Below are 20,076 nucleotides of genomic sequence, written 5' to 3' on the forward strand. Positions count from 1 at the left end.
GGGTCATCCCTTGCAAATGACATTCCATCTTCCAGTACCGATGTTAAGGACTATCTTACAGGTAACTATCCACAATCTCTGTACCTAAAGCCTACAAATTCCACTGACATTAATGAGATAATCCTTTCCCTTAAAACAAAGTCTAGTGCCCTTGAGGAGATACCAACTTTAATTTACAAAAAAGCCTCCAGATCTTTAGCCCCTGCTATTGCATTGCTCTTCAACAAGTCACTTGAACTCCAAACCTTTCCAGATATTCTAAAAAAAACCGAGAGTAACCCCTGTCCACAAATGTGGTGATCTCACAGATGTTAACAACTACAGACCTATATCAATCCTGCCTAACTTATCATTTGAAAAACTAATCAACAAGCAGCTTTACTCTTATCTAGCCAAACACAATATACTTAGCTCTTGTCAATATGGCTTCAGACCCAAAAAAGCACTAACGATGCACTTATTAGTATGATTAACTTGATTCATGCAGCTCTTGATAAAAAGGAGTTCCCTGTTGGGTTATTTGTGGACCTGCATAAGGCTTTTGACACTGTCAACCACCAAAACCTTCTTCTTAAATTATATCATTATGGAGTCAGAGGACACTCCCTACAATACCTCAAGTCTTACCTTACTGACAGGCTCCAGTATGTTTCTGTGAATAATTCAGTTTCTCCCACCCTACCCATCAACATCGGTGTTCCTCAGGGCAGCATACTTGGCCCTCTCCTCTTTCTCATCTACATTAATGACCTTCCAAATGCCTCCCAACACCTCAAGCCAATTCTATTTTCTGACGACACAACCTTCATTTACTCTAGTCCTGACCCCCTTGCTCTAAATGCCACGGTAAATACTGAGCTAAATAAAGTCCATCTTTGGCTAACCGCCAACAAACTCACCCTTAACATTGACAAAACTTTCTATATTCTGTTTGGCAATAAATCCACAAATCAAATAAATCTCAAAATAAACAATACCCAAATTTGTAACAAAATAGATGGCAAATTCCTTGGCGTTCTCATTGACCAGAAGCTGCATTTCCAGGGACATTCTAAATATATAAAAAAAAAAATTCAAAAACTGTTGGCATTCTTTCTAAGATCAGACATTATGTACCCCGCCCTGCCCTGGTGACGCTCTATTACTCCCTTATCTATCCATATCTCAACTATGGTATTTGTGCTTGGGGTTCTACTACCCAAAATCATTTACGTCCTCTAATTACTCAACACAAAGCTGCTATTAGGACAATATCCAACTCTAGCCCCAGACATCACTCGGTACCCCTACTCAAATCTCCGAATATATTAGACATTAAGTCACTGCACATTCTCTCATGTGTATTATACATATATAAAACGCTGAACTGTAATGCCAATCCTGACCTCAAACGCTTCACTGAAGGTTGTAACAGAACCCATGAGCACCACACCAGAAACAAATACAGTTTTGATATTCCAAGAGTACGACTTAATCAAACTAGAAATGCTCTACAAATCAAGGGACCCAGAATGTGGAATGACCTTCCCAATCATGTTAAGGACTGTACCTCTCTCAACCAATTTAAGATAAAAACAAAGCACTACCTAATAAATTCCATGTACCCTACCTTACCCCTGTATTGTCAACCCATGTCTGGTTTTTTTTAAACACCGCTGTTTGTCAACCTAATTATATTTGTGCTGCTTTTTCAGCCATGTTCCTCCCTTTCTTATTTTTATTTTTATTTGTTATCAACACATTTTATACTTTAAACTCAATTAGTATTAAGTTTTAGTCTTTAATGTTTTTCCTGCCCGAAACGCTTTGCGTAATAGTGGCTTTAGGCATTGTATGTACTAGCTCTATCTATAAACCTAGCAATTTTTGTAAAAATCTCTTGTATGTATGTACCTTACCTGAATAGACATTTATTTATTTATTTATTTATGATATTACTTAATAAACCTTTTGTTATTTCGTTCTTGGCAGTTATGGCAGCATTCAACAGTTACCGAAGGACGGTGTTCGTCAGCAGACACTCCCCGAGGACGGTGTTCGTCAGCAGACACTCCCCGAGGACGGTGTTCGTCAGCAGACACTCCCCGAGGACGGTGTTCGTCAGCAGACACTCCCCGAGGACGGTGTTCGTCAGCAGACACTCCCCGAGGACGGTGTTCGTCAGCAGACACTCCCCGAGGACGGTGTTCGTCAGCAGACACTCCCCGAGGACGGTGTTCGTCAGCAGACACTCCCCGAGGACGGTGTTCGTCAGCAGACACTCCCCGAGGACGGTGTTCGTCAGCAGACACTCCCCGAGGACGGTGTTCGTCAGCAGACACTCCCCGAGGACGGTGTTCGTCAGCAGACACTCCCCGAGGACGGTGTTCGTCAGCAGACACTCCCCGAGGACGGTGTTCGTCAGCAGACACTCCCCGAGGACGGTGTTCGTCAGCAGACACTCCCCGAGGACGGTGTTCGTCAGCAGACACTCCCCGAGGACGGTGTTCGTCAGCAGACACTCCCCGAGGACGGTGTTCGTCAGCAGACACTCCCCGAGGACGGTGTTCGTCAGCAGACACTCCCCGAGGACGGTGTTCGTCAGCAGACACTCCCCGAGGACGGTGTTCGTCAGCAGACACTCCCCGAGGACGGTGTTCGTCAGCAGACACTCCCCGAGGACGGTGTTCGTCAGCAGACACTCCCCGAGGACGGTGTTCGTCAGCAGACACTCCCCGAGGACGGTGTTCGTCAGCAGACACTCCCCGAGGACGGTGTTCGTCAGCAGACACTCCCCGAGGACGGTGTTCGTCAGCAGACACTCCCCGAGGACGGTGTTCGTCAGCAGACACTCCCCGAGGACGGTGTTCGTCAGCAGACACTCCCCGAGGACGGTGTTCGTCAGCAGACACTCCCCGAGGACGGTGTTCGTCAGCAGACACTCCCCGAGGACGGTGTTCGTCAGCAGACACTCCCCGAGGACGGTGTTCGTCAGCAGACACTCCCCGAGGACGGTGTTCGTCAGCAGACACTCCCCGAGGACGGTGTTCGTCAGCAGACACTCCCCGAGGACGGTGTTCGTCAGCAGACACTCCCCGAGGACGGTGTTCGTCAGCAGACACTCCCCGAGGACGGTGTTCGTCAGCAGACACTCCCCGAGGACGGTGTTCGTCAGCAGACACTCCCCGAGGACGGTGTTCGTCAGCAGACACTCCCCGAGGACGGTGTTCGTCAGCAGACACTCCCCGAGGACGGTGTTCGTCAGCAGACACTCCCCGAGGACGGTGTTCGTCAGCAGACACTCCCCGAGGACGGTGTTCGTCAGCAGACACTCCCCGAGGACGGTGTTCGTCAGCAGACACTCCCCGAGGACGGTGTTCGTCAGCAGACACTCCCCGAGGACGGTGTTCGTCAGCAGACACTCCCCGAGGACGGTGTTCGTCAGCAGACACTCCCCGAGGACGGTGTTCGTCAGCAGACACTCCCCGAGGACGGTGTTCGTCAGCAGACACTCCCCGAGGACGGTGTTCGTCAGCAGACACTCCCCGAGGACGGTGTTCGTCAGCAGACACTCCCCGAGGACGGTGTTCGTCAGCAGACACTCCCCGAGGACGGTGTTCGTCAGCAGACACTCCCCGAGGACGGTGTTCGTCAGCAGACACTCCCCGAGGACGGTGTTCGTCAGCAGACACTCCCCGAGGACGGTGTTCGTCAGCAGACACTCCCCGAGGACGGTGTTCGTCAGCAGACACTCCCCGAGGACGGTGTTCGTCAGCAGACACTCCCCGAGGACGGTGTTCGTCAGCAGACACTCCCCGAGGACGGTGTTCGTCAGCAGACACTCCCCGAGGACGGTGTTCGTCAGCAGACACTCCCCGAGGACGGTGTTCGTCAGCAGACACTCCCCGAGGACGGTGTTCGTCAGCAGACACTCCCCGAGGACGGTGTTCGTCAGCAGACACTCCCCGAGGACGGTGTTCGTCAGCAGACACTCCCCGAGGACGGTGTTCGTCAGCAGACACTCCCCGAGGACGGTGTTCGTCAGCAGACACTCCCCGAGGACGGTGTTCGTCAGCAGACACTCCCCGAGGACGGTGTTCGTCAGCAGACACTCCCCGAGGACGGTGTTCGTCAGCAGACGCTAGCAGCCAAGTGACGTCCAGAGCAGACTTAGCTCTACCTGAACGACATAAATCAAGTTTCCTCAACTATAATAATAATTTGTGGCAATTAGTGAATCTAAATCCAGGCAATAGATAGATAATAATAGATATTTAAATATTATTTTAGATCTGTAACATATACAATAATAATAATATTTTTTATGTAAAAATACATTGAAAAACATGATATAGTGCTTTTATTAATTTGGTAAATAAATGTGCATATTAATAAAGCTGCTATGTGTAGTACGTGAAGCATTTTGGGCATAACTTACATTTAAATTATGAATTAAATTAAAGCTAATTAAATTATCATGAATTAAAGATAATTCTGTTAAAATATTCATATACTTAACGGGGTCTAAATACCAAACAAGAAGCTAACATATATATGACTTGTTCAAGAAGCTCAGCAAGTGCTAAACAATATTTAGGCACTGTAGCAAGTGACTTAAGGCACTGTAGCAAGTGACTTAAGCCACTGTAGACACTTGTGGCGCTGGTAAAGTGGAACAGTGTTAGCCCTCACAGATTAACACTTATCAAACGGAATTGGACTCTCTATCTTATCTTTAATCATATCTTATGCTGCCTTTTGCGATAAGTTTTCAGAATCTTGCTTCAGTTAAAACACTGTCAACGTATTTAATTATTTTGCTGATCAACAAGTTTAATTGCCTTAGTACAACAAATGATGACTGTAAGCCATTGAGGGATGAAGAATGAGTTATTGCACGTCCTCTGATACTACTGTACACCCACATAGCTTGGCATCGCTTATCTCTAATGCAAGCGGATACGACAAGTGATGAGCACTCCTTATTACAATCTATTAACCAAGTAGATACGTCGCTCCCGAGACCCGTGAAGGGCGGCAGGCGTACTGGCTGGTGGTGTCCCGTCGGGTCCACAACACCCTACTGAAGAAAATTTGGATTAAACTCAGCTGTATCATAGTCGAGGTAGGTGTGGGGGGGGAGGTTAACGGTGCGTTCAGTTGTGTCTATCGGCTCAATTCAATTACTTTCTTTATTATGCACCCCATACCCATCTTGTGGGCAGTAGTGGAAAGGGTTGCCATGCAATGTAGTATGCAATGTATGCAACTGAAGAATTATGATATAAATCATAATATAATTATCATATATTATGATTTAAATGCATTATAATTCACAGTCTAATTATGTTTACTTAACCACTGCACTGCGCAAAGCGCCTTTAGGCGCTCAGAGAGTTGTGCTTTTTGTTTTTTAATTTGGCTATATTTTAATGTTTTTTAATGTTTTCATTACTATTTGTGTTTTGAAATGGAAATAGTTGACTTTGGAAACATTTTGACATTAAATTTACCTGAACATTTGTAAAAATAACAAAAATATGTCCTTGACAATTGCACCAAGACGTTTTTGCCGAAAATAGGTGAGCAGTGCAAGGGTTAATGAACATTAATTAATCTTATGCATACATAGTGTGGTTATTCTTTTTTATTTTGAATTTTCTCTGCTAACATAGTGTCACTTAACGTGGTTAAGTGTTGATGAGTGTTGGTTGTCACTTAACGTGGTTAAGTGTTGGTGAGTGATGGTTGTCACTTAACGTGGTTAAGTGTTGGTGAGTGTTAGTTGTCACTTAACGTGGTTAAGTGTTGGTGAGTGATGGTTGTCACTTAACGTGGTTAAGTGTTGGTGAGTGTTGCTTCTCACTTAACGTGGTTGTGACATTAATTACACACTCAACCCACACATCTGAAAATAAAGGAAGTTGCGACTTGATAAGAGTCATAACGGACCATTAGCAATGGACCGACACTTTGTCACTTGATAATGGTCCATGACGAAGCGACATGTCGTCGCTTCCTTTATTTTCAGATCTGTGGGTCGGGTGTATTTTCAGACCTGTGGGTCGGGTGTATTTTCAGACCTGTGGGTCGGGTGTATTTTCAGACCTGTGGGTCGGGTGTATTTTGAGACCTGTGGGTCGGGTGTATTTTGAGACCTGTGGGTCGGGTGTATTTTCAGACCTGTGGGTCGGGTGTATTTTCAGACCTGTGGGTCGGGTGTATTTTCAGACCTGTGGGTCGGGTGTATTTTCAGACCTGTGGGTCGGGTGTATTTTCAGACCTGTGGGTCGGGTGTATTTTCAGACCTGTGGGTCGGGTGTATTTTCAGACCTGTGGGTCGGGTGTATTTTCAGACCTGTGGGTCGGGTGTATTTTCAGACCTGTGGGTCGGGTGTATTTTCAGACCTGTGGGTCGGGTGTATTTTCAGACCTGTGGGTCGGGTGTATTTTCAGACCTGTGGGTCGGGTGTATTTTCAGACCTGTGGGTCGGGTGTATTTTCAGACCTGTGGGTCGGGTGTATTTTCAGACCTGTGGGTCGGGTGTATTTTCAGACCTGTGGGTCGGGTGTATTTTCAGACCTGTGGGTCGGGTGTATTTTCAGACCTGTGGGTCGGGTGTATTTTCAGACCTGTGGGTCGGGTGTATTTTCAGACCTGTGGGTCGGGTGTATTTTCAGACCTGTGGGTCGGGTGTATTTTCAGACCTGTGGGTCGGGTGTATTTTCAGACCTGTGGGTCGGGTGTATTTTCAGACCTGTGGGTCGGGTGTATTTTCAGACCTGTGGGTCGGGTGTATTTTCAGACCTGTGGGTCGGGTGTATTTTCAGACCTGTGGGTCGGGTGTATTTTCAGACCTGTGGGTCGGGTGTATTTTCAGACCTGTGGGTCGGGTGTATTTTCAGACCTGTGGGTCGGGTGTATTTTCAGACCTGTGGATCGGGTGTATTTTCAGACCTGTGGGTCGGGTGTATTTTCAGACCTGTGGGTCGGGTGTATTTTCAGACCTGTGGGTCGGGTGTATTTTCAGACCTGTGGGTCGGGTGTATTTTCAGACCTGTGGGTCGGGTGTATTTTCAGACCTGTGGGTCGGGTGTATTTTCAGACCTGTGGGTCGGGTGTATTTTCAGACCTGTGGGTCGGGTGTATTTTCAGACCTGTGGGTCGGGTGTATTTTCAGACCTGTGGGTCGGGTGTATTTTCAGACCTGTGGGTCGGGTGTATTTTCAGACCTGTGGGTCGGGTGTATTTTCAGACCTGTGGGTCGGGTGTATTTTCAGACCTGTGGGTCGGGTGTATTTTCAGACCTGTGGGTCGGGTGTATTTTCAGACCTGTGGGTCGGGTGTATTTTCAGACCTGTGGGTCGGGTGTATTTTCAGACCTGTGGGTCGGGTGTATTTTCAGACCTGTGGGTCGGGTGTATTTTCAGACCTGTGGGTCGGGTGTATTTTCAGACCTGTGGGTCGGGTGTATTTTCAGACCTGTGGGTCGGGTGTATTTTCAGACCTGTGGGTCGGGTGTATTTTCAGACCTGTGGGTCGGGTGTATTTTCAGACCTGTGGGTCGGGTGTATTTTCAGACCTGTGGGTCGGGTGTATTTTCAGACCTGTGGGTCGGGTGTATTTTCAGACCTGTGGGTCGGGTGTATTTTCAGACCTGTGGGTCGGGTGTATTTTCAGACCTGTGGGTCGGGTGTATTTTCAGACCTGTGGGTCGGGTGTATTTTCAGACCTGTGGGTCGGGTGTATTTTCAGACTTGTGAGTTGGCTGTATTTAATAGTCTTTAGTTGATGTAGTGATTGTAGACGAATGCAGGATAAAGTTGATTACCATTTATATTAATATTTAAACTTTTAAATAGTGGTAATTTTTTCTATGTAACAAAAAAATCCAGAAAATGTGAAAAACTGAAAGGCATCATTTAACACTCGTGGAATATAACCTGGGAGTGACTGTGTGTATATCTTTTAAATCATCAGTGTGTTGAGGATCAGTGAAGCAGCTCTGTACTCTGACACAAGAGGCTCACTATACCACATCTTCAAGATGGCTGAGACAGTCTGCTCTGCCCCGGTGTACGTAAACAATGCAAGTGGTATCGGTCTTCGCTGGAATATTAAGGATCTGGAAATAAGGACCAGATCACTTGAGAAGGCGCTGGAGCCCCTCGTTATACAGGTAATGATCATGTTTGGCTCTCATCAATTGTTTCAGCTTAAATAGCTTTTGACACAGAACAGGAAACTTTATTTAAGGGTACTGTACTGAGCTATATTTAAAAATCAATGATAATGGATATTAATAAAGGCTCTTGATAAATTAACATTGTAGATATTAGGGATTTTGGATAAAACACCATCAAGTGTTCAGTGGCCCTCGATGGCAACAGGAAGCCGGTGGCTTGTCAAACGTCCCCTCATATTTTATTAACAAAATTTCAACTGGATTTTAAACTGCAGTAATGTCTTGGCATTTATGGCTTCAGCATAAAATTTATAGCTGTATGAATGAAAAAGCATCTTGATCCTATTGTGGCTTGTTGAGCTTGAAACCTTTACTCCTCTTACTGCGTTATATCTGACCTTGAAGAAACTGTCCGGATCAACATCCGCCAAATTGTTCAGTATTTTGAACGTTTTGATGAGACGAGCCCTATCATGTCTGGTTTGCGGTGTCGTACAATCTAGTACAGTGTTGTACAATCTAGTACAGTGTTGTACAATCTAGTACAGTGTTGTACAATATTGTATAATCTAGTACAGTATTGTACAGTCGAGTACAGAATCTATTGTCTATTACAGTATTGTGATAATGATGTTGAAGCCTTACAAATATATCTGGAGGAACTCCATAAACGGTCAGATGACTGGCAAATGCTTTTTAATATTGACAAATGTAAGACCTTGCCTGTGGGGCATAACAACCCACACAACAACTACCAAATTAACAACATTACAGTAGATTGAGGAAGAAAGGGACCTTGGAGTAAAAATCCACTACTCAATGAAAGTCGCAAGCAGGTTGGGGCAGCTGCCAAAAAAGCCAACCAAACACGTGGAATAATCAAGCGTACCTTCGACTTCAAAGTAAAGAAGGTAGTGATTCAATTATATAAATCTCTGGTGCGCCCCCATTTGGATTACTGTATCTAAGCATGGAGACCTCACCTTCAGAAGTATATAGCTGCTCCGGAGAAAGGGCAACACCAGGCAACAAAAATCATTTCAGAGTTAAGTCAGCTCACGTATCAGGTATGGTTGAGGTGTAACAGTGCAAGTATTTTGCACTCTTTCATGTATAATTGTGAATTATAATTGTGGGTGGGTGTGTGTATGTGTGCGTGCGTGTGTGTGTGTGTATGTTGGTGAGGAGGTGTGGAGGAGTGGGCCGGCCTGGCTTGTACTGATGGAAGTACTATTGAACAAAGAGGGCCTTGTGTACTGCAGGACCAGCCTGGGTCCTATAAGGGTTAGTTTTGCTTCTCAGGCCTTATTTGGGCATGAGGAAGAGAGTACACAGCTTCCCCCATGTTGGGGATGGCTGGTAGAATGAGTTAGCAACCGCCTTACACAGAGAGAAGGTGACCAGCCAGTCTTCCTCACCCTGACGGGTGACACTCCAGGCACCCTCAGGGTGTATCCGTCTGAGTTGTGAGGTAAGAGTGTCAGTAATGCATTGTCTTGATTGGGTGTCTAAGTGGTGACGAGCTAGTGGAGTCTGAACCATTTAGCCATGTATGGTGTGGGCGTGTATGGAGTGGGTGATCTCCCCCCCCCCCTTTCAATTTGGTCAATATTGTATTAATTAATAGAATGTCAAAGTGTTAAATATCAATTGCTGGAAATTGTTGAAATAATTTGGTAATAAACATCTATGTGTAGAATAACAAACTTGACTTTTGTTCAGTCCTCTTTTTGCATCAATGTCCCCACAAGTAAGAGTTAAGGCTAGAGAGATATCTTGATGAACTCGTGAGAGATAACTAAATTAAGCAGTGTTCCTGTCGCATTGTTTAAGTGGAAGTGAATTTAGATTCAATGACAGGTGGTGGCAGCAAACATCAGAACATCTTGGAACATCGGTATAGTATAACACCATAGATAGAGTTAGAATAAAGTCAGTCCACTCTCCCCTTTCTTCTTATTCCTCCTATCACTCTATTCCCGCTCGCCTCTCTCTCTACCTCAGTCCCTGCCTCAACCCCCCCCCCCCATGTTCTATCCACCCATCCCCTCTCTTCTCTTCCCTCCTCCTCTCTCCTTCTTCCTTTTACTTTGTTTTTGATTTTCTACACAATCCAACAACTCCCCCCCCCCCCCCATTACAGAGGGCTGCTGTGCTAACAACACTACAAACCAGACATGACAGGGCAGATCTTATTGAAACTTAAAATACTGAACAATTTGGAGGATGTTGATCCGGAAAATTTCTTCATAAGGTCAGATGTAACACAAACAAGGAACAACAGCTTAAGACTCAACAAGCCACAATGTAGGACTGAGAACAGGAGATGCTTTATACCCACAGCATTATTAATGCATGGAACTGCCTACCCACCAAAACTGTGAATGCCAAAACTCTGCTCACAAAGTACAGCTGGAAAAGATTATCAGGGACCAAATGGGGGAAGCCGGCGATAGGCTGCCGGCTTCCTGTCCTCGTCGAGGCCACTAGTGTTAGTGGCTCTCAGGTAGGCATTCTTTAGTCTAGTATAGCATCGTACAATCTAGTACAATATCATAGTCTAGTGTAATATTGTACAAACTAGGACAGTATATTATTGCATTTTATAAATGAGGAGAACCTTAATCATTCATTCTTATTAAAGTTTGTTAGTTTTTTTATATATATACAAGAGTTCTTACATTCTTGTAAAGCCATCAGCACACATAGCGTTTCGGGCAGGTCCATAATCTTAAAATTGTTTAACAACCAGGTACCCATTCACTGCTGGATGAACAGAGGCATACAGTTAAGGCCATGGCACCTAGTCAATCCTCCCCAGCCAGGATGCGAACTCAATCTAAATCGCTTGCAAAGCGTGGGGCTAGTGTGTTACCACTGTGCCACAGTCATTAAATATAATGTATATATTTAATAATGTATCAAGGAAATAGTACAGTATTGTGAGAATAGTTTCCTGAACATTTGTGTCAACAACAGGTAACCACACTTGTCAACACGAAGGGACCGTCAAAGAAGAAGAAAGGCAGGAGTAAGCGAGCCCATGTGTTGGTGGCGGCTGTTGAGGCAGCCACGACTAACTTTATCAAGGGAGGAGAAGAAATAGCAGAAGAGAACCCTCCTATTAGGGACGAAATGCTCGCTGCTGTCGATGAAGTTAAAAAAGCAGGTAAAAAGCATTTTTCTTTGTAATAGTTCAGTTCAAACTTGAACGAGTTCAAATGTTTGTGCTTTTCTTTTTATTAACAAGCTTAGGTATACACAGCAATGTACTGCTACCCTATTCTATATGAAATATTACATAGTGTAGATCAAACACTAGCTATAAGTTCATCTAATATGCCCATCTCACAGGATGGTTAGTCATACAAGGAACCAAGGGAGAATGGTGGTGGTGGTGTACCCATCTTCTTGAGGTTATCTTGTGATGGTTTTGAGGCTAAGTATCCCCGCGGCCCGGTCCTCGACCAGGCCTCCTTTTTGTTACACACCCCCAGGAAGCAGCCCGTAGCAGCTGTCTAATTCCCAGGTACCTATTTACTGCTAGGTAACAGGGGCATCAGGGTCTCCGCTTCCACCGCGGATCGAACCCGCAGAACCTCAGGACTATGAATCTGAAGCACTGTCCACCCAGCTGTATGGCTAAGGAGCTGTCAGTGTCGCGCCAACCGCCGTGAGGAGCGGTCACGTCAGTTGAGCTCCGAGGTGTCGCCAGTTAGGGAGTGTGTAGCGTCCAGTGATAGACACCAATATGTAGCCATCAGTGACATAACCTACACCACTCTACCATTAACCATAGGGGTGCCACAGGGCAGCATCTTGGGACCTCTCCTATTTCTTATATACAGTGGAACCTGGTTGAGGACTGCCCTAGAGTACAAATATACGTATGAACAGACGGCGTCTTCCAAGTAACCGTCATAAACCAATTCAAATTTTACGATGAATTTGACATCGTATACCAAAAAATTCGTACTCCAGATCAGTCGTCAACCGAAGTTCCACTGTACATTGATTAATTTATGATCCATATCATTGTAAATTATTTGCTCTGGTTTTTTTTTTTTTTTTTGAGACATCATGGCATTTACTTTCTAAAGATATTATAGGGCAAACTATGACTACTGCAATCTTATACCAGGGAGCAGCATGTCAGGCGCTGCCCGGCAGTTTGCTGAAGACCCGTGTGCCAGTGTCAAGCGGGCCAGCATGGCCCAGGCCGCCAGGACTCTCCTCTCTGCTGTTACTCGCCTTCTGATCTTGGCTGACATGGTGGATGTTCATCTTCTTTTGAACAGTGTGCATGTGGTATGTGACTGAAAACCTTAAAAACCGATGAAGCATCTTTCCAGTTTAATATCCTTTGTAGATTATATAATAATAATAATAATAATAATAATAATAATGTTTATTTAAAAGAATATGTGTACAAGGAACTTTTTTTTCCAAAGAACATACGTGTTTTTTTTTTTTTTTTATTAACAAGCTAAGGTATACACAGCAATGTACTGCTACCGTATTCTATATGAAAGATTATACAGTGTAGATAAAAAAACTAGCTATAAGTTCACCTACTATTGCCGTTTCACACAGGAGGGTTAGTCATACATGGAATCAGGGGAGAAAATACCTGCCTCAATACAAAAATACAATAATAACAATACAATACAAATTCAAGTATTAACAAATTCAAATTATATATAATGTAATGGAAAGCTTTATCATTCTATAAGAGAAAAATTTAGTTTACATTAATGTATAAATTGCTTTATCAAAATAGTAACTTTTATTTGTCAAGTAGGCTATGTGAGTATGATTTAAATATGAATCACATTTCATTAAAGTGTTTACATTTGTTTTTCATAGGTAGAGGTTGATATAGAAAATATGAAGCATGCATCAAGCCAATCACAGCTTCTAGATAACTTCCATTTGTTTGATAAAAGCACAAAGGAGCTGCTGCAGCTCGCAGCCAGGCGTCAGCATGAGCTTAAGGATCCAAGACTTCGTGACGAATTGGCCTCAGCACGAGCAATATTGAAAAGAAACTCCACCATGCTTCTCACTGCTTCCAAGGTGCAACACTTTATTATGCTCTTTCTTATGACACTGTACAAAATATTATTGGTCCATGAGAAGTAAGTGTTATTTTCTGAAGACTTATAATTTCACAGTACCTGTACAGTATAGTATAGAAAATGGCTATTATCCCCCCCCCCTCAAATTTTACTTTAACCTTTACCTCAGACAGCTTAGGGAAGACGTCTTCAAGGCACCTGAAGGCTGCCAAGACGTCTTCAAGGCACCTGAAGGCTGCCAATTAATCTAGAGCTGTCACACTTTGTTTCAAAAGTCGGCAGCCTTCATGTACCTTCAAGACATATTACGCATGGCTGGTAGATTAATAGGTTTACACAATGTTGGAACATTAATGGTTCGCACAGGACTGATGAATGAACAGCTTCCAGTTATACTGCAATGCCAATTAAAATTGAACTTTTGTGTAGTTATTTTAAACAATTATTATGCAAATATTAAAAATTTCAATGTAATAAACTAGTTCACTCTGGTTTTAGCTGGCTTTCACATAGAAATAATCCTCCAGGCATATGTCAGACATCCCGAGCTGGCAGCAGTCAAAGCCAATCGAGACTTTGTGTTGAAACAAATGTGTGAAGCTGTGAACACTATCAGCGATGTTGTGCAGGACAAGGCTACAGCAGCACATCAGGCACCCGGTGAACGTTCCGGAGGACTTGCCTCGGCTCTTGATGACTTTGATGTAAGTACTGTACTGTGTTCTGCATGGCTTATATTAAGATGCTAAGTTACTAGTTTAAAGCTGTCATGTCTGTGGCTAATGTTACACATTCCTCAGGATAATAATTTGTTTAACCACTGCACTGTGCAGAGTGCCTTGTGGTGCTGGATTGAGGGTGCGCAGAGTGCCATGTGGCGTTTTTAGGTATAGAGAGCGATTCAAAACTCCCACGGGTACACGGGGCTCGCAATCTGTGTCTCAGGACTCCTGTAAACATACCCCATCTTGAAACAAAATTGTGGGTAACATTCCCGGGTGTGCGAGAGCCTCAGTACTGAGCGAGCAACCAAGGCTGGTGCACGCAGTATGGAGTAACAGCACTGCTGGTCAGCTTGTGACCACAGCATTTCCTAAAAATGTAAAAATATATATGTAACTGCTATTATTTAAAGATGATAGTATTACAGAAGAGCCTGTGATAAAAATGACCAGGATTCTCATAATAGCAAGATTGTGGAGATAATTAATGATGTGCGTAGTGTGGTGGGAAGAGTAATCTTGGTGAGGGAGGGCGGTAACGTCGTCTGCTGACTGTGTGTGGCAACCTGTTATTGTCTGGACTCACCATACCAGCTTAGTGGTTCGCTACGGTGAGTACAAATGTAGATACTTATATATAACATGTGTATATAGTGTAATAACAGCAAACAAAATTTGTTGGGAGGCGCCATTTTGGTGAGGGAGGTGGCGTCATCTGCTGGCTGGTGTGGGGGGGGCAGCCACTCTTGTTGTTTGGACTCGCCATACCAACTTAGTGGTTCGTTATGGTGAACACATAGGTATATACAACATGTATATACAGTATAGTGTAATAACAGCAAAAACACTGATTGATCATAGAATATAATATACATGTAACATATATGGGCCCCATAATTTTGAGCATAGCAATGTTCCATGTATTGAACTATATAAATTCCACAAATTCCACACTTCTGAATAATATTACAGCAAAAAACCTGAGAAGAAACGAATGAGAAACATCAAAATAATTGTGAAAAATCACGGCAACTGCCGTGAATGTAACTGCTCAGCTCCATCATGGATAAAGTATGTCACATACAATATTTTATTTTAGTTTTCCGTGATCAGAGACTGCAATTTAACAATACTGTATAAGAAAAGAAAATAATTTTTTGCAAAGAATTTATTTTTGGCACACCATGGGTGTCATATTTTAACCACTGTGCTACACTGGCCGAGAAAACTCGTTCACCTAAAACTGCACTGGCCGAGAAAACTCCAATTTAAGATTTCGTAACCATTCAAAACGGGAGCGCGGTTGGTTGGGTATGAAATGAACTCCTCTCTAAGGAATGCAACTGGTTGATTCTGCTGGAAGTGTTAATTTTAGGCCAAGAAAGTAAATACTGTATAGTGGAAATGTATTGTTGTAGAGAGGCATCTGCCTTTGCCTGGCACACTTCAAGGAAAATGTGTATATTGCTCTAGGCTAAGGCAGAGACTCAACTGACAACAATATCATCAAACATTATTAGTTTTTATGGTGAACATTTACTGTTAATGTTGTCTGTTTTTCATGGAAGGAAACACATAAAGAGAGAGTATTAGTTCTCCCATGTAATTTATAGAGACCTTTACTATATCTTAATATATCCTTTAACTTAACCCTGTTTTCTGAAGAAAGCTGTGATGCATATTATATTCCTTCTTGGGATGGAATATTAGCATAAATTATTGTTCTACCTGGATTTGAACTGGTGACTGAATGAAATAAAGAATGATGTTCCCTCTCATGAGGTATGTGACAGATTTTTGAGAAAGAAGTCTTGTAAGGAGTCAAGAAATTGATTCTCTTATCTTGTGATTATAAATTAAAGACTATTAATGATAACATACAAAAGATAAATTCAGAGAGCTAGTGATGGGACCCAGCTGATATTATGGTATGAAGTAAAGGACATGGTACATGTCCAATGAGAGGATAAGAGTTGTGTGAAGCAGCTTGAAAACTGCTCTGTAGACATGGAAGAAGTTAGGAGGATACATTTAGACAGGGCTTACATGATGCATTTCATTTGGACTTATTTCCTCAGAGAAAAGTTTTTGATGGATGCAGTGTCTTAAGATTTAGGGAGATTAATAATAATAGTTTTATCTATAATCCATCCTGTACCAACACTTCAGGAATCTGTACACCAGTTAATTGACAGATGAGAGGCGAGACCAAAGAGCTGAAGCTCAATTCCCGCAAGCACAACTAGGTGAGTATAACTAGTTGAGTGCAGTACTAAAATGAACATATATTCAAGCAAACATGTATATCTCACATACGCCATTTGAATTAAATAAGGTAAGGTAATTATGAGGAGAAAGCGCTAAAGCAGTACAGTACAGTATGATTATCTTGCACTTAAGAACTGGGATAGAGTGGAAGGAAGGAATGGTGCCAAACGCCATGAACCATTGAGGATCAAACGCCGACCTGCAAGAAGCAAGCCCATCACTGTACCAACCAGTCCAAATGTTTCGGATATTGAATACAGTAAATTATTATCTTTTAATAGGGACTCCTGAGTGTGGACCCACTGACGTATACTGAGGTTAGCACACGACTGTCTCTGGAAGAATGTTTAGAGTCCATTATGAGTGAAGCGGCGCTGATGGCTGACTCCTGTACACGAGATGATCGCCACCACAAGATCGTGAAGGAATGTGATGCAGTGAGACAAGCACTACAAGATCTTCTTAATGAATACATGGACAATGTAAGCTTACAAAATATATCTATTATTAATACAACTATGGTTAATAGTTTATTGAGACAATGAGTTGCCAAAACAAATAAAGAGTTCTTATGGGATAGATTGTGTGTAGAAACATAAACTTTGACTACTGCATGTAATTTATGGATAAATGCAACTTTCTTAAAGGAACGTACATGGCTTAATGGGTTAACAGTAAACTCTTCATGATCTTTATGAAAAGTAATGATTATAATGGCTGCAGTAATGATGTTATTTACAATGAGAGAGATCAGACAATGAAATATATATAATAGGAAGAAATCACTGAATAACTGTGATGGTGATGTGGTTAATATGAGCAGTAAAGTAGAAGGAAGACCGGAGAATGACATGATGGATATGAAAGGCCTCAGGAATAAATGTCAATGGTGGTGTAGGTTAAAAATGTAATGCAAGATTCACATTCAAAATACATACTGTATTACAAATTCTGTAGTAAAATATTAATCTTCTAAGGTGGAATTATTGATAAAATTCATATAAAAAAGCCAAAATATTCACATATATACATTGAGGTTTTCATTAATTTAAATGTGGGATTTTGTCTTGGTCTGCAATAACGACAATTGAGCTTCACTTCTAGTTAGGCAGTGAAAAACTCAGAAAATTCTGTTCATACTATCATCCACTCTTCTTCACTGTTTTAGATGGGTTGCAAGGAGCCCTCAGACGATTTGAATAAAGCTGTTGACCTGGTGGGTCGCAAGACAAAGGATTTGCGGCGTCAGCTGCGTAAAGCTGTTGTTGATCATGTGTCAGACAGGTTAGTATTGGTCATGCATATCATACAGGTCAGTATCAGTCATGTGTATCATACAGGTCAGTATTATTCATGTGTGTGTCATACAGGTCAGTATTAGTCTTGTGTGTGTCATACAGATCAGTATTGATCATGCTTGTGTCATACAGGTCAGTAATAGCCCTTAACCGTTGGGCTGCTCTTGCAATTACAGCCTGCAACACGCCCAAGTGCAAGAAATACAAAAAATAAAAAATAAATTTTGTCTTATAAAAGTGTTCATTTGTGTTCTGTGATCATGGGAAAAAAATGAAAAAAAAATTGTAGGTGGCATATTTTGGCTGCAAAAGATCAGGGAAGTCTGGCAAAAACAGAGTTATTGACAGATCAAGCGCTGGAGGTGGTCTGCTCCACCACCACCACCTCCACCCCAGCTGTCAAGCGGGAGTTGCCACAGATATTATTACCTAATTATTTCAATGTCTCTGATTTTTTTTGTTTGCAGTAATATTATTCAATAGTGTGTAGTGTGATACATTTATATAATAAAATGTGCGAACCCACTGTACAAATAAGCTGGTATGGTAAGCAAGACAATAATTGAGGTCGCGACACAGTCAGCTGATGCTCCTCCCTCACTCATCAACATTCCTACTCCCTCTATACTGTTTGTGCTGTTATTATACTATATACACACATTATATATAAGTATCTACATGTTTTGTTAACCATAACTGTACAACTAAGCCGGTGTAGTGTCCAAACAACATTTGTGGCCACAACAAAATTGCACGACAAGAGATGCAGCAGAAGACGCCTCCTCCCTCACCAAAATGGCTCCTCCCAACATACTCCTTTTGCTATTATATATAACGTGTGTATATAGTGAAATATGTATCTACATTTGTGTTCACCATAGCGAACCACTAAGCTGTTATGGTGAGTGCAGACAATAACAGGTGGCCACACACGAAAATATGACATCGCAAGCAAGGCAAAGACTCAACCTAAAATGCTGCACAGTCACATCAGGAGAAAAACAACAGTAAAGGAACAGGTAATGAATTTGAGGATAGGGGCAGACAGATTCACTACAAACGACAAGGAAGTGTGCAAGGAACTGAATAAGAAATTCCAGAAGGTCTTCACATTAGAGCAAGGGGAAGTTCCAGAGATAAGAGAAGGAATAGTTAACCAGGAACCACTAGAAGAGTTTGAGATTACCAGTGGGGATGCAAGGAAGCTCTTGGTAGAGTTGGGTTGGACATGTATATGAGTGGGATTGGGTGGTTATAAATAGGAGCTGCCTCATATGGGCCAATAGGCCTTATGCAGTTACAATGTTCTTATATTCTTATGTTGGATGTGACAAAGGCTATAGGCCCAGATGGAATCTACCCATGGATACTAAAGGAAGTAGCAGAAGCACTTTGCCTGCCACTCTATAGTGTATAACAAGTCACTGGTAACAGGGGAATTGCCAAAAATTTGGAAGACTGCTAATGTAGTCCCGATATACAAGAAGAGGGAGATAGACAGGAAGCACTGAACTACAGGCCAGTGTCCCTAACTTGCATACCATGCAAGCTGATGGAGAAGATTGTGCGAAAAAAGCTTGTGGAACATCTGGAGCGAAAGAACTTTGTAACACAGCATCAACATGGGTTTAGAGATGGCAAGTCCTGCCTCACAGGATTAATTGAATTCTATGACCAGGCAATACAAATCAGACAAGAAAGAGAGGGGTGGGCAGACTGCATATTTTTGTATTGCCAGAAAGCCTTTGACACAGTACCACACAAGAGGCTAGTGAAAAAGCTGGAGATGAAGGCAGGAGTGAACGAGAAGGTACGCCATTGGATAAAGGAGTACCTAAGCAACAGAAGACAGCGAGTCACTGTGAGGGGTGACAGATTGGCGAGACGTCACCAGTGGAGTCCCACAGGGTTCAGTCCTTGGACCTATACTGTTTCTGATACATGTAAATTATCTCCCAGAGGGTATAGAATCGTTCCTCTCATTGTTTGCTGATGATGCAAAAATTATGAGGAGGATTAAAACAGAGGATGATAGTAGGAGGTAACAAGATGACCTAGATAGACTGAATGAATGATCAAACAAATGGCTACTAAAATTCAACCTGAGTAAATGCAAGGTCATGAAACTAGGTGGTGGAAACAAGAGGCCAGACACAGGATAGCGAATGGGAAATGAAGTACTTCATGAAACGGACAGAGAGAAAGATCTAGTTGATATCACACCAAACCTGTCTCCTGAAGCCCACATTAAAAGAATTACATTTGCGGCATACACGAGGCTGGCTAACATCAGAACAGCCTTAAGGAACCTGTGTAAGGAATTATTCAGAACCTTGTACACAGCATATGTAGGTTGTGTCGTCAGCAAATAGAATTGGTTTGACTCTTACTCTTTCCCACCGTTTCCCAAAATTACTCTTCCCACCATACTATGCACAGCGCTAATTATCAGAACAATCCTGCTATTATTATATACAGTATTGATAATCATTACACTATTGATATTGGAACCTGTTCCGAGTAGCTGAATCTATAACAACAACTA

General features: G+C 42.8%; 2 protein-coding genes across 2 annotated transcripts in view; one reads left to right on the top strand and one right to left on the bottom strand.

Annotated features, from left to right (window-relative positions):
• Positions 1 to 2,130: 2,130 nt before the first annotated feature.
• On the bottom strand, positions 2,131 to 4,916 carry LOC138363685 (uncharacterized). The gene is made up of 3 exons (XM_069323067.1): positions 4,905 to 4,916; positions 2,232 to 4,120; positions 2,131 to 2,140 (listed from the first exon to the last, which is right to left on the bottom strand). The coding sequence occupies exons 1-3, from the start codon at positions 4,914 to 4,916 to the stop codon at positions 2,131 to 2,133; spliced, it is 1,911 nt and encodes a 636-aa protein (XP_069179168.1).
• The window catches only part of LOC123758458 (catenin alpha), a 63,266-nt gene continuing 47,484 nt past the window's right edge, over positions 4,295 to 20,076 (top strand). Inside the window, exons 1-8 of the mRNA XM_069322714.1 lie at positions 4,295 to 5,104; positions 7,961 to 8,159; positions 11,145 to 11,334; positions 12,307 to 12,473; positions 13,032 to 13,241; positions 13,771 to 13,947; positions 16,515 to 16,715; positions 17,402 to 17,517. Coding sequence (XP_069178815.1) covers positions 8,028 to 8,159; positions 11,145 to 11,334; positions 12,307 to 12,473; positions 13,032 to 13,241; positions 13,771 to 13,947; positions 16,515 to 16,715; positions 17,402 to 17,517 — 1,193 coding nt within the window. The 5' untranslated portion in view covers positions 4,295 to 5,104; positions 7,961 to 8,027. The remainder of the gene's footprint in view (positions 5,105 to 7,960; positions 8,160 to 11,144; positions 11,335 to 12,306; positions 12,474 to 13,031; positions 13,242 to 13,770; positions 13,948 to 16,514; positions 16,716 to 17,401; positions 17,518 to 20,076) is intronic.

This window comes from Procambarus clarkii, chromosome 11 (assembly GCF_040958095.1).
Source record: "Procambarus clarkii isolate CNS0578487 chromosome 11, FALCON_Pclarkii_2.0, whole genome shotgun sequence".
Lineage (NCBI taxonomy): Eukaryota > Metazoa > Arthropoda > Malacostraca > Decapoda > Cambaridae > Procambarus > Procambarus clarkii.